The sequence below is a fragment of the Nannobrachium achirus genome, assembly GCF_963921795.1.
Source record: "Nannobrachium achirus genome assembly, chromosome: 22".
Lineage (NCBI taxonomy): Eukaryota > Metazoa > Chordata > Actinopteri > Myctophiformes > Myctophidae > Nannobrachium > Nannobrachium achirus.
This window is the reverse complement of record NC_137829.1, coordinates 25,601,491-25,616,518: the sequence shown is the minus strand read 5'-3', so window position 1 is coordinate 25,616,518 and position 15,028 is coordinate 25,601,491. Positions and strand designations below refer to the sequence as shown.

General features: G+C 40.3%; 1 protein-coding gene across 1 annotated transcript; it reads right to left on the bottom strand.

Moving 5' to 3' along the window:
* Positions 1-409: 409 nt before the first annotated feature.
* Positions 410-14,522, bottom strand: abcb11a (ATP-binding cassette, sub-family B (MDR/TAP), member 11a; the record flags this gene model as incomplete). The annotated part of the gene is made up of 26 exons (XM_080752788.1): positions 410-610; positions 1,162-1,308; positions 1,679-1,885; positions 2,417-2,614; positions 2,899-3,055; positions 3,585-3,826; positions 4,093-4,296; positions 4,831-4,992; positions 5,333-5,437; positions 5,887-6,054; positions 7,580-7,682; positions 7,789-7,870; positions 7,954-8,149; positions 8,660-8,830; positions 9,708-9,911; positions 10,000-10,125; positions 10,214-10,324; positions 10,444-10,557; positions 10,804-10,978; positions 11,147-11,271; positions 11,924-12,095; positions 12,453-12,586; positions 12,764-12,848; positions 12,934-13,166; positions 13,583-13,631; positions 14,383-14,522. 26 exons carry the CDS (start codon positions 14,520-14,522, stop codon positions 410-412), a joined length of 4,011 nt encoding a protein of 1,336 aa, XP_080608914.1.
* Positions 14,523-15,028: the final 506 nt, after the last annotated feature.

Here is a 15,028-nt window from a genome sequence, read left to right as displayed (position 1 = left end):
GATAACATGCCCACCCCACACCAATACTTATTGTATATATTATATTATTATTCCATAACCAAGAAAATACACCTTTAAACAAATAAATACAGCATAAAATGTGTCATGTCAATATCTGTTTATGTCAGATACAATGAGCAAGATGATTATCACAATGTCAGAAATCATGAGTGCTCAGGAAAATGGGGAGGCTAACTTCAGAAAAAGAAATGCTGTTCTCACAATAATTCCATGGAAAAGCACATGCGTTCAAATCTCTGAGAAGGCCTATAAAATGTCCTTGCCTCCTGCTGTGACTTACACATTTATACTTAGTTGCGGGCCAGAGAGTCTCTGCGATGCGTAGTGAGATTGTTGATCCAATATTTTCAGTGTGAGACACAATGTGCTAATAAGTACAAACCAGGCTTTAGCTTATGGGAGCTCCTGTTGTGACCAGTTTATAATAGGCAGTCTTCTTGGCCATGAGTTCATCATGTGTGCCCTTCTCTATGATAACACCCTGGGCCATCACTGCTATAATGTCAGCAGTTTGGATAGTAGACAGTCGGTGGGCGATGACAATACAGGTACGTCCTTTTCTAGCCTCATCCAGAGCTGCCTGGACAGTCTGTGGGGAGAACAGAGACTGGATCGTGAACTGGGACTACAAGACCATCTTCCTCGGTCAGCATCATTAAGTTAGAATTTTATGTTGATTATGTGGATGATAAATGATGCGTGGCTATGTTTGATGTTAATATGTGACACAAATGATGATCCACAAATCACCATCAAGTCAAGTTTATTATGTCCCAAACTGGGCAATTCATGTTACAGCAAATGGTAAAAGACTCTAAGAACACAGTGCTCATACATAAACAAGAACATAGACAGACATAGACATGGTCACAAGATCCAGATAAGTACAAGTGTAACAACAACCATCCATGAGTCTAAACAGCTACCTCAGCTACCTCCTTTACCTCTTGCTACCTTTATTGATGGCGCTTATGGAAGTACAGTAGGTACAAATTTGTACCTATTATTCTTTGTCAAGGTGACTTGTGGATCATTATGATACCCTACAAGGCTTGTACCGTTGGTAGAGAAATGTTTGTTATAGTTAAATACTGTGTGTGTGTGTGTGTGTGTGTGTGTGTATGTGGTGGTGCTTCCAACCTGTTCACTTTCTGTGTCTAGGGCAGAGGTGGCCTCATCCAGCAGCAGAATCTTGGGGTTTCTGACGATTGCTCGCGCGATGGCAATGCGTTGCTTCTGTCCCCTAGACAGCTGGGATCCCTGGGCACCAACCTGAGTCTCATATTTCTGCATGTAGAAGTAATGAAGAATATGAATATCAGTGTGTGTATATATACACAGTATATATATACACAGTATATACAAACAAACACACACACACACACACACACACACACACACACACACACACACACACACACACACACACACACACACACACACACACACACACACACACACACACACACACACACACACACACACACACACAGTATACTACAGTATATACACATACACAAGTATTGTGGGAATTTGAGAAAGAAAAACAAAATAGAAAAGACAATGGGATCACATTTTTCCTTGCATGTATTTTAATAAACAAAAGCAGTTGTATTTGAGACTGCCAACATAAATGTAGGCTTGAATGACGGCTTACATCTGGTAGAGTCATCACAAAGTCATGGAGATATGCTTTCTTAGCTGCCTCCATAACCTCCTCCATGCAAACACAGTGGGTGTTATCTCCATATCGTATATTTTCAGCGATGCTGCAGTCAAACAGCACTGGCTCTTGGGACACAATGCCTATTTGTGCCCTTATGAAGGGCACGTTGACTTTCTGTGATGAGCGGCCATCAATCACCTGAAGATGACACAGAACGTACTGTAGTACTAAGCAGCGTGGAAGAAGTACTCAGATATCTTTCGTAAGTAGAAGTGGCAATGCCACAATGTACAAACACTCTGTTACAAGTAAAAGGCACATGTTCAAAATGTTACTTGAGTAAAGGTAAAAAACTACAATCTTTGAAAATAGCAGATCTACAAGCTCACATAGATGTAGGGCAAAAATGGTTAATGTGTGTTTTATAATATAATAATTTATATATGCAAAGTAAGTGTTCAAATAATTGTAGTGGAGTAAAAGTATATTTGCCTCTAGATAGTACCTCAAAATTGTAATTTAGTACAGTACTTGAGTAAATATGCCGTAAAATCCCAAATGTTAATTTAACTCATCTAACTTTAGACGTGGAGAGGGGCAAAAGCACACAAATTCAAATGTAAACGTATAGTTGAACCTTTACACTTTCAGAGATAGAGTCACAGTGTATCAACAATCAAGATTGTAGTGAACAGGAAAAGTAATGGAAATGACAGAGCTTCAACTTACCACTTTTCCCTCATCTGGGTCATAGAACCTCTCCAGCAGTTGGACACTGGTGCTCTTCCCACAACCACTGCTCCCCACAAAAGCCAACGTCTGACCAGGCTTCACGGACACCAGCAGCCCATTCAAGACCTGGACATCTGGCCTTGTAGGGTAGGTGAACTTACAGTCGTTGAACTCTATCTCTCCCTTGAAGTTATCCTAAAAGACAGGTGAGGGAAGTGTAAAGGAAATCACTTTTCTGCATTTAACCAGCTGATCGCTGCTCAGATGGCTCGGTTGAGCACATGGGAGAAGCTAAACTGTAAGACCTGGTGTTACTTTAACTCTAAGAGTGTACAAATGTAACCAAATGGACCCTTACAGACAGTTCCATTTGGTTCCATGTGCACACTCTCAGAGTTACACAAGTGGATAAATTAACACTTGAGAGTAAGGTCTTGGCAAAGACACATTTGACATTGGTATTACTCATTGCCCCTCACCCATGTCTCTCCATCTGTGTGGTTTAAGCTGATTTTAGGAACGCGGTCCAGGAGTTTGAAGAGCTGGGCAGCAGCAATCTTGGCTTTGGCATAATCTGGGGTGAAGGAGGAAGCTTTTCCCAGAGCAGTTCCACTGATAACGATGGCGGAAATCACTCTGAAAAGAATTACATATACAGGTACAATACATTTTGTTTCTAGAGCCTGGAGTAGAAGACAGTCTCAGCTTTTCAAATAGTAGCTTGAGTGTTAAAGTTGGTTATTTATTTGATCATTGTTTGTGTAAATTGTTATGTTGGTGAATTGTTTTTGTTAAATGAAATGTAAAAGTGTCCTGTAAGTCCATATGGGCTGGGCTTCCTTATGTTAATATAACATAACTAGTAGTACATCTGCAGTGGTTGTAGGTGGTCTCTCTACTCTTCCATTGAGAAATGTAGACCCTGGTGTGAGGTAGGACACATACTGGTTGGTTGACAGTAGTAGTACTGCCTGAAGCCAATAAGGGCAATACCTCCCCTGGCCAAGCAGAGATTCCTTCTCAGAATGACAGACATTAAATCTCCATATGGGGATTGCAGCTTCAACAGAATGATGTCTTTTCATCTCTGCTTTGATTTTATCTGCACTGTATATATCTGGGCACAACCAAGATCTTTTAAATGAATCCCGTAATAAAAACAAACCTGAAAACAACCATATAATGCAGTCCTTCGGCGCTAACCAGAAATCCTCCATATCTAAATGAGGCTGCATACGCCATGAAGATAACACATTGAGCAAAGCCAAAACAGATGCCGTAGACGTTGGCTTTCTTCTTGGCAGATTTATATGGAGACTCAAGCTGTTTCTCATACGCATCCACAAACACACTCTCCTTGGCCAGGCCTGCAATGGTCCTGATGTTGGCCAGAGCTTCACTGGACACCTGTGGAAGAGTGCACAGATGATATTCTGTAAGTACACAGTAATGTCCTAATTGTTCTGCCAATGCATTTCAATGGGAATGGAGTGGTTTGCTGCCATTTGTGGATTTCTGCAAATAAACGCTCCGTTCCTATTTGAAATGCATTAGCAGAATCCTCCCTCATAGGTAGAATAAAAGAGCGGTGCGACCATGCCCTTACAAATAAAAGTCTGGAATTCAAATGCACTTGCTGGGGGGATGCTGACAGTCAGACAGTGGGAACTCACCTGACCTGCTGCCTCCATGGCCTCCTTATCCTCATTTGCAAAGCCTGTCAGCATTTTGGCCTGAAAGACCCCAGACAGTCCAATGAGGGGCAGGAAACACATCACCACCAAAGTCAACTTCCAGCTGAAGTAGAAGGCAATGATAAAAGATGCTCCAATGTTGGTCAAGGAATTCACAATCATGCCAATCTGAGATCCCGTTGCCTGCAGGGACAATATCATGTTCAACGTACAGCAAACACACACATCATTCAAACTGATGTAATGCTATCTCTTAAGGATGATGCAGACTTATTTGCAGACCTACTGGCTTTATACAGTAAAATCCTTTTTAATTCATCCGTTTGTAACTCAGAGACTGTACAATTGTAACCAAAGAATGGACCCTTAAGCCCGTATCAGAGTCTACGGTCAGAAAATAAGTGCAGGCCATCATAGTCACGGCCCACGGTGAAGTCCTTTACCCCGTCTAGACCGGTTCAGGTCGACCAATCAGTGAACGGGGTGTAGAGCCTGCCTGTCTGATAGTAAAAACAGAGAGATGTGTTGGGACTCACGGTGTAAAGCTCTCCACCGTGAGGAATGATGTAACGTAGTTTCATGACTCAAAAAGACTCGAAAAGACTACACCGCGGTGTAAACCCTTCCACCGCAGACCCGACTATGATACAGGCTTTAATGTCCATTTGGTTACACGTGTACAGTTAAATGAACACTCAGGATTTTACAGCCTCTCACCCCTTGGACCATGGAGGCGTCAGTGGCCAGCCTGGTGGTCAGAGCTCCAGGGCTGTTGCTGGGGTCATCAAACCAGCCCACCTCCTGTTTTAGCATTGCCTGGAAGCCCATTTTCCTGAGTCGGCGGGTCAGCAGCTCACCAGATTTAGCAAACGCATATCCCTGAAACACAACTGTGAGTTATTTCCCCTCATAACAAAGTATGTCAATAATCAGTTCACTATACCTCATAGTATTGATTTAATTACACAATCAGTAACTCCATTTGATATTTTTCTTTCTTTCTTTCTTTCTTTCTTTCTTTCTTTCTTTCTTTCTTTCTTGATGAGCTTGTAGAATGGCTACAGTATATGAGCATTTTTGTGTTCCACTGTTGTATGTCAAAGTAAGATTAATCAGACTAACTGATTTGATCAATCAAAAAAGTAATTGATGAAATAATCGCTAATAATCAACAGTTGCAGACCTAAATTCAACCACATGCCAATAAGAAAAGACCAACCTGCAAGAACTGGGAGAAGAAACTAGTCACAGCAACAATACAAAACAGAACACAAATCCCATTAATCTGCTCTCTCTGTTCGTCCAAGTCACGGATGGCAAAAGTCTGCAATTGCAAATATTATACAAAGAAATACCATTAGAGCTAAAGACGTGGCACATAACAATACACAGTAACCCATCCATTTGAACATCCTTTGAGTTAAATGAATGGTTAAATTAACCCTCTGCCTCTGTGTTCATTTATGCATTTGTAAATCAAATGTGACCAAAACGGGCACTTACGGGTCCATTTGTACATTCTCTGTACATCATAATATTATGGGAGCAAAATGCAGTGTGGGGAAAAGAAGTCCAAACCACAATAATGCATGAATAGTGCATGTATCCCACCACTGGCCACCAGTATAAAAAATACAATACACAAAAAAATAACAAATAACAAAAAACAGTGCATATATAGTATAAAGAGGACAGGACGTGCAGTGCAAACATTCAATCACTGTCAAAGAGTGTTAAGTATTCCAAATGCAATAGAAAAATGCAGTGTCTCACCCCAAGAATCTGGCTGAACAGGATGGCATAGATGGGGTTGACAGAGCCGTTGACGGCGGCCCCCAGAGAGCCCAGCAGCATGTAGGGCCACTCTGGCTGGTTATACTTCAGGATCCGGACCACGGGGGCCGCTTGCACATAACGTTCCTCTGGATCAGCCTTACATTTCTGTCAAAAACAGTTTCCATTAAGACCTGAGGCCAATTTGAAATCGGTTTTCTGAAAAACTTATGTTGCTCTAAGGACCCCCAAAATTATTGCGAATTGTGACCATAGGTTGCATTTAGTATGGAAACCTGCAGATTATGTCCATACGTGCGTCATGTCTCATGTTACGCTCCACGCCTCATGTCACGCTCCATATATGGCCAAGATCCCTGATGACAAGAATATTAAGCCCATATATGGGAATGCCCATATATGGACATATTGTGTCAGTCTCATGATTACCAGTGTGGTTGTCGCGACGCAGGTCATACTTGCGAATTAATTCCGTCCTTGTCCCTTTTATGCCCATATAAGGAGATCCCTGATGTCATCAATATTAAGTCCATATCTGGGAATGACCATATATGGACATATTGTGTCAGTCTCTGTTCTTAGGGTATCTTACTGGTATATATTTCAAAATAAATATAATTCATTTCAGGGACCCCCAGGAACAAAGATTTGAGTAAAAAAAAATCGCTTAACTGCCTTGACTAACCCAATACGCAGGAAGCTTTAATCTATCTACTCTGCTTCCTTCTTACTTCCTTTCTTATTTTCTGTAATAATCTTTTATTCTAATTTTTGTTTAAAAATTTGATGTGGAACCGTCCTGGGGATTGAGGGTGGGGGGAGGGGGGATAGGGGATGTTTTTTTTTTCACTCTCATAATAATGTACATTGATATCTACAGATGATATATTCATTGATGTGAGATTGTCTACCCGCCTCTGGGTTATTTCTATTTGAAAATGCAATAAAAAGATTTGAAAAGAAAAAATGTTCGCTTAAAAAAATGTAATCGGATCTACAGGCTCATAGCACGGCACGAAGTTACGCACTATGACAGGAGTGGGCAGCATTTATTTCCAGAGGGCCATACTAACTTTGATAGAGTGAGTGAAGGGCCACACTTGGTACAATTGAATTGAAACTTGAAACACATAGTGCTGAATTATGTTAAAACTGCATGAATTTGATAGACATGCCAGACTATCTTTACAATAAGTTAGGCCACTTGCTTTCACAACTTAAAATTTAAACATTCTTTGAGGACTTGGCGGGCCGGATTGAGATGGCCAAAGGGCCGGGTCCAGCCCCTGGGCCGTATATTGCCCATGTGTGTACTATGAGCTTGAATATCTGCTGTTTTTGAATTAAAGTGGTTAAAATATTATGATACTGTATTAACAATAACTATGCTGTATTAACCCCATGGTACAGTAGATGTTTGGTATCCCATGAGGGAAATCACAAATCAGTGTTGAATCCCAGACAATAATGATGTCTCTCTGCCTTATTAATTAGCCAGAAAGAGCATAGGTTCTTTTTTAGTAGTACAGTATACAGACATAAAACCTAGAGTGGGATTAAATATATATATATATATATATATATATATATATATATATATATATATATATATATATATATATATATATATATATATATACATATACACAGTATATACAGTATATATCTTTACCGTAGTCATCTCACTGTCTGAATGGAGTTTGAAACTGCCGGATATCGCTTCAGGGACACTCTCAATTGATAACTGGGTTTGAGATCGCAGACGAAACGATTTCCTACAGAAAATAAATCATATTGACTTGTTCATATTAGAATTAGTTATTAGCAGAGCATAACCCCAACCTTTCCAAAACTATTGATATGTCTGACAGCTGAACTTACCTCATACTAGAACTATAGCTCCCACGACTGAAACTCCTCACTTTTTGGGCAAATTCCTCTTCAGTGGCCTCATTCTCTGAATCTGGCAGAGGAATCGATCAAATTGATTCTCCCATGTGATGACTGACGCCAAGAATGTGACAGTACTCTTTAGACCAGACCTACCTTTGTTTGCTTTGGATGTATCACTTCCTTGGCTCTGAAGGGTGACCAAGGTAAAGTAGACACCTTGCCTTAACAAAAGCTCACTGTGTGTTCCCCTCTCTACAGCCTGTCCATGCTCAAATCCAATGATGACATCTGCGTTCCTAATCGTAGAGAGTCTGTGGGCAATGGAAATGGTCGTCCTGCCCATTTGTGCCTGCAGATAGACATTATGGTGTCACTATACCCGTATGCGTTGTATTATTGGAGTGGGTGGTCAAAGTAGTTTGTGTTTAGGCCAGGGGTCTTCAACGTTTTCAGGCCAAGGACCCCTTAGTTGAGCGAGAGATGAAGCAGGGACCCCCACAACCTTTTCATAGATTCATCGTTTGACAGCACAATCATCAGTGTATTTTGGATTCATGTCAATTTGTGTTTTCAGATATTTAACCACTTTTCCCCTCTACAAGAAACCTCTTTGCCAAAAATAGACGATCTACAAGCTCTGCGAGGCATTGTGAGCTTGTAGATCTGCTATTTTTGGCTAAAGTTCTCGAAAGAAGAATATGGATGCTAGGGTTCAAGTGGTTAATATAAAAAAGGGGAAAAAAGGTTTCTATCACTCAATGATTTGGAGGATCCCCTGTAGTAACTCTGAGGACCCCCTAGGGGTCCCAGACCCCCTGTTGAAGAGAGGTACAGATTGATGAAGGGGAGGGTACTTCACCTTATCCAGCGCCTGCTGTACAACAGCTTCACTCTCATTGTCCAGAGCAGAGGTGGCCATGTCCAGCAGCAGGATCTTAGGGTTGCGGATCAGCGCTCGGGCGATAGCAATCCTCTGCTTCTGTCCTCCACTCATCTGACCACCACCTTCTCCCACCAAAGTATCAAATCTCTGAAATATGTTTTAACAACACCAGCAGTTATACTGCTGTAGGTTTTATGAGAATGTTATTCTATTAAACCAGTGGTTCTCAAATGTTTTCATGTGAAGGACCCCAAAATTGTAAATGTATGTTTGACCTCGGACCCTCATCTGAAAATAGTTTGTGCCAGGGACCCCCACACAACATTTGTGTTGTTACAAAACAATTCCAAATTTTTCGAATTCTCTTTGAAAATATCAGATCAAGTATAACCTCACAACGTGTCGCATTGTGGCATGTTGTGAACTTATAGATCTGCTATATGAAAATAGCTGATATAGGGTTAAGATGGTTTGACTGACTTTAACTAACTGATTTTGACTATTAACAAATTTGGGGCCCCTGGACCCCACTTTGAGAACCACTGAATTACACTGTACAATTGCAAACGGCAGGTCGCAGTTACTATCAAAACCTCCACCGGCTGTCAGTCCGTCAGTCAGTCTGTCACATCACAAAAATGATATGGTCGCCACTGCAGCGCACAAAAAATGCCGTAACTTGGGCTAGGAGCGACCGGGAGAGCTGGGGCCGGTACCCACGCGTCCGCCTCGGCTGTCACTGTAGCCCGCTAAAAAGGCCGTAACTCGGCCCCCGAGTGACCGAGAGAGACGGGGCCTGCACCCAGGGGGTCCCCGGGGGCCCAGCCACCTCCCCTCTTACTGGTTTCTTACTGGTTTGTCATGGGTGTGATGTCATCACAGTGTACTTTGCAATACAAACCCCAAAATCAATCCTCCAGTTCTAGGCAACAAAGAAGGGGGGGAACTTTTTTTTTTCCCCACACTACTCCTCTAAGGTATATTAATGACATACTTCAATATTGAAAATGGGTTCTGTGAGCACCTGGGGAAGATCCATGATGAAGTTAAAGGCATTTGCTTCTTTTGCGGCCTGGACGATGTCCTCTGTGGAGACACCGGTTCGGCCATAGCGGATGTTCTCTGCTATGGTGGTAGCGAACAGAACTGGCTCCTGCTCCACAATGCCAATGAGAGAGCGAAGCCACTGGATGTTCAGACTGCGGATGTCGTGACCATCCAACGTCACCTGAGGATAAGAATGACACAAATGTGAATAGAATGGTTTCATTAACATTGCAGCATCAGGGCAGCTGTTCACACGGTCTGACTATTACCTTTCCCTCCTTTGGGTTATAGAACCTTTGGAAGAGCTGGATGGTGGTGCTCTTTCCTGACCCGCTTGGTCCGACAAAAGCAGTGGTTTGTCCTGCTTTGATCTGCATGCTCATGTCATCTAAAATCTGGAAACAACGGGTCATCCATATACGTTTTCCTCTTCCACAAAACTGCAACTGTTAACCAAATACTAGATGAACAAAAATGAGCTACCTTAACTTCTGGTCGAGAGGGGTAATGGAAAGTGACATTGTGGAATTCAATGTCACCATTTACTTTGTCAAGTTTGTGACCCTCTTCTGAGAAACAGTCAATTTCTGGTTCCTGTAAAAGTAACAATCAAATTGAATCTAGTTGAAATGCACATGTTGCTGCTTTTAAAATGTTATGGTGTTTAACGGTATGTCTAGCATGTGAGTTATATTCAATTGCAATGTTCTTACCCGGTCAATGGTGTCAAAGATTGACTTTGCAGCAGCTCGTCCAGAAGCAAAGGCTTCCAGGCAGGGGGAAGCCTGACCCAGGTTCATAGCTGCCATGAGTACTCCAAAAAATACCTGTAGACAAAAACACCAGTTACTTGGTCATTTGAGGGCCTGCAACTTTCAAAATATATTTGTCTGATAATGAGGTATCCATTATACAAAGTGAAATATTCAGTGTTCATTTATCAATTTTAACTCATAATTTATTAATGTAACCAAATGAACGCATACAGGTCCATTTGTTTATATTTGTACACTGAGGATTTTACTGGAATGCACTAAAGAAGGTAAATTATTTAATGTATGATTGCTGTGTACCTGAATAAGAGTACCAGGAGAGAGCTCCTTGGTGTCAATGACCATTTTAGATCCATACCAAAAGGCCAAAGCATAACAAAGGAAGATGATGCACCACAGATAGCCTTGAAACACACCAATGATGGCCCCCTTTTTCACACCCCAGTTCTGAGCCTCCTCAAGGTTTCGGTCGTACCTGTGATAATTGAAACTTCTATTATGCATCCTAAAGGCTTTGTTACACGACATAATTCTTGATGAGAGAATCAATTGAGCATTTGTAATTTTTGGCAAAGGAGTCCGATACGTGGCAAAAGGAAAGTAGGGCAGACTGCCTCAGAATTTTAGAAGAATTGTGCTGTACCTTTCTGCCTCCTTCTCTTCCCCCCCGAAGGCTGCCACGGTTCTGATGGATGACAGGACCTCATCAGCCACTGCGCCTGCCTTCGCATAGGCCGTCAGCTCCCTTCCTGTCAGTCTAGCCACAGCCTGCCAGGACAAAGGCAGAGGAGAACTACAAATAACATTTGCTGTACATTCAAATCAAATGCGTCCCACATCCACATGATGAAAATGGATATTGGGAATTGCTGACGGAGAAGCATTTTTGTTTTAGATTTTTGACTTTCCTAGTGTGTTCTTTTTTCCTTGTTCAGTTATGAGTTTCATTTGAATTGTGGCTGTCTATTGGCTTTGTGTGTGAAAAAAAACAAAGCCAACATACAAAAGAAAACAAGATTAAGAGTTTGAAAGCTCCGCTAGCATCCCTTAGTGTCCTTGTTGCTCCTTACACCCAATGAGAATGTTGATGGGTGGCACTAGAAGAAAAGCCATGACCAAAATCAGTACAGTTCACCCTACAATGAGAGGGAAGGGCATAGTTTCATGCCAATCTGCCCATTTGATTTTGAGATAACTTGTGTGCAAGTGGAAAGTTATCAGGGGTAAACAAATAATACAAAAAAAGAAGAAAAGAAAAATAGAAAAAAGATTGACTGCAGGTATATACATGAGGTACCAATTTGTAAATCATGTACAAATGTATACATTGTTTACATGTGTACACTCTCAGAGTTAAAAGAACACAACAGGAGAGTTGCTGTCACAAAAAAGGAAAGATATTTAATAAGTTGCCACTCACCATAGCCATCAGCCCAGCAGCTAGACCAATGAGTGGGCTCACTGCAATGACCACCAAGGTCAGCTTCCAGCCCCCAATGAATCCCACCATGAAACCAAAGATGAACGTTGAGACCCTCTCAATGAAGATAGACACCTGGTCAGCGATGGCATTGTTGATCTTGTTGATGTCACTGGAATGAAATATAATAATCCTTTTTAAACAGGGTTTACTTTACAAAGAAAGTGGTCGTGTGTAAGTGAAATTGTTCAATTACATTAAACAATACAGTGCAGTTAAAACTATTATGTACTTAATTACATAAAATAAAACAATAACATGGAACCCTTGGCTGATTTTGAAGTTTGTTTTCCAGGTTAAAAACTACTGTAGATTAAAAACGTGGCACATATTTGTATCTTTATCTGTTATTCACTGCAAGCATTTGAAGATTTTAAAAAGACAAATGAAACAATGTTATACAAAGCTCTCCCAGCCCTACTAATTAGAAAAGACACTTACAGTATATCAAGATTAATTCGCAACTCACTCAGATATCCGTGTGTTTAATTCGCCAACTGAGTTGCAGTCAAACCAGCCAATCTCCATTCGCATTACTTTCCGGAAGTAAGTCTTTCGGATTCTCTGAATTTGTCTTGCAGCTGCTGTCACCCAAAGGGCAATCTACAAGCACAAACATCTAAATTTATACAACCATCTTTACTAGACATTTTTGTCATCAGAAGCCATGAATGCAGTTTGGTTGCTTGCTGTGCTGAGTGGCATTGCTATGACTATGAGTCTATGACAACACGTTCCATTACTGTATGTTAAATCTGAATGAAGAAAATGCATACTTACTTGAAAATAACTTAAGAACAGTACACCTAGTCCAATTCCGATATAGTAATATGCAAACATAGTCATCTGAGCCTCAATATTCACCCTGCCAAAAGAACAAGAAGTGACACATAAGAATGCACTTTTTAGTCACTGTAATCAAACATTACATGACTGCCAGCATTACTCACCCACAGAGAATGGTGTTGTTGTCATATGAAGAGCCATTGATCCAGGAGATGGTGTTGTTGATGCAAGTTTTATTGGGGTCTGACAGTTCTTGAACCTCAAACTCATAAGCCACAAAAGTGTTTGTCATTTGACCATAGACAAGGAGCATGAGAGGGGTCGCTGCACCATGTACGAGTGCACAGAAGCCTCCTATTACCATCATTACTGTGTCTTTCCAGGTGGCAAAGCGAAACTGGTGAAAAATAGAACATATCCTACTAAGCACGCCGTCTAAAAGTGGTCTAATAGTGGTATAGATTTGAACGTTTTTTTGTTGTCTAAACTTAAACTAGACGACTAATAGACGTCTAATAGTCGTCTAAATGCAGACCGTCTATATTTAGACGACTATTAGACGTCTATTAGTCGTCTAGTCTAAGTTTAGACGACAAAAAAACGTTCAAATCTATACCACTATTAGACCACTTTTAGACGGCGTGCTTAGTGGGATATTTTACTGTGCTTTTAAGATGATGGTTTGACTTGGGAATTGTTGTTAAATACAGAATATTCATAATCTTTACATACAATTCTTACATGAAAAGTCCCAACAAAAAGTTGAGAAATGATTTCATTCGTCTTTGGAATTATATAACAATAAATATTTACCAGTTGAAAGAATCCAATACTGAGGATATTCTCATTTTTTCCCTCATCTCTGCAAAATGAAGATAACAAGAAAGGCTTAGGAATATCACAAATACATAATCATAATATGGATATTAGCCACCGCAGGCTTATAGCCATATAGCTAAAGATATCAATGATAAGTTTACAGAACAACTTACCCCATTTCTTTCTCTGTAAAACAAAAAACAAAACAAATGCCTCCATTAACTACTACTGTATGGACATTTAAAAACTGACCCATAATGGTAGTTAATACTGCAGCATAAAGTTCACTCACGTCTTTCATCCATCTTTGGTTTACGAGATTCCTTCATGTTCTGCGCTTGGGATATTCTCACTTGATGAAAGGTAAAGATTAAAAAGTAACTGTTCCTCTAATATTATTCCTCAACACTGTCAAATTTGTAGACTCTCATATGCGTTTATATCATACAGTACATGTATATCTATGGCAGGGTGACGCTTGGATCTAATATGTTACAAACATGTGCCAATGACCCCTTGTTATAAGACTCATTCACGTGAAAGAAATTGCATATATTTAGTTTTAATTGTATTTCTGAGGGTACAAATGAAGAAATTGACCCATAAATGAACACTGAAGATTGAACTGGTACTACTACTACTACTACTACTTATTATAATTACCCTTATAATAATCAGCATTATTATCATTATTATTGTTTTATTATTATTATTATTGTTTGTAAGTCTAAATAACTAGGCAATACTAATGTATATTTTGTCATTCCAAGAAAGCACATAGGTCTGTAGCCTACCTTTCTGGTCCACTTGTTGGGGAGTCACAGATCTCCTTCACATTGAGTGTCCACAGACACCTCTGAGAGTCATCAGAGGGAATTCCTATCTTCTTCTGAAGTAACCTATGCCTCTGCTCTCCTATTATCTCTGACTCCATTAGACTGATAAGGGTTGTATCAGCATTCTGACCTTAACCGCCTTCAGGCAACATGCATTCATTGAACCAAGTTAATGTACATGATACTGTAACTGTTAATCTTGCTTCAGTATACAGTATAATTTCCTCAAACTAAGGGAATTCCTTTGAATGTTTCACTACAATTCTGTTATCAGAGTCATTATACAGTATTCTGTATATAGCCTTCATGCCTTAGAATATGAAGAAATCTTATTGGTAAATACTAAATAGTCTGTTCTGTAATTTCTTTTAAATAGCAGACTGGCATTTAAATGAAAAGATATTATTTACATCATGGGTAATAGGCACGCTTAAATTATCATAATTAGTAGTGAAGGTTAATGACCACACGTCCAATAGCCATGGGTGGCCAGTACAAGTAGGCCTAATAATGAATTAGTCAGACATCTCATTATCAAATTATAGCCTGTGTTGTGGATAGTAAAATGGGGGTAATGACCTTGTGGTCATAAGATGACTGTCAT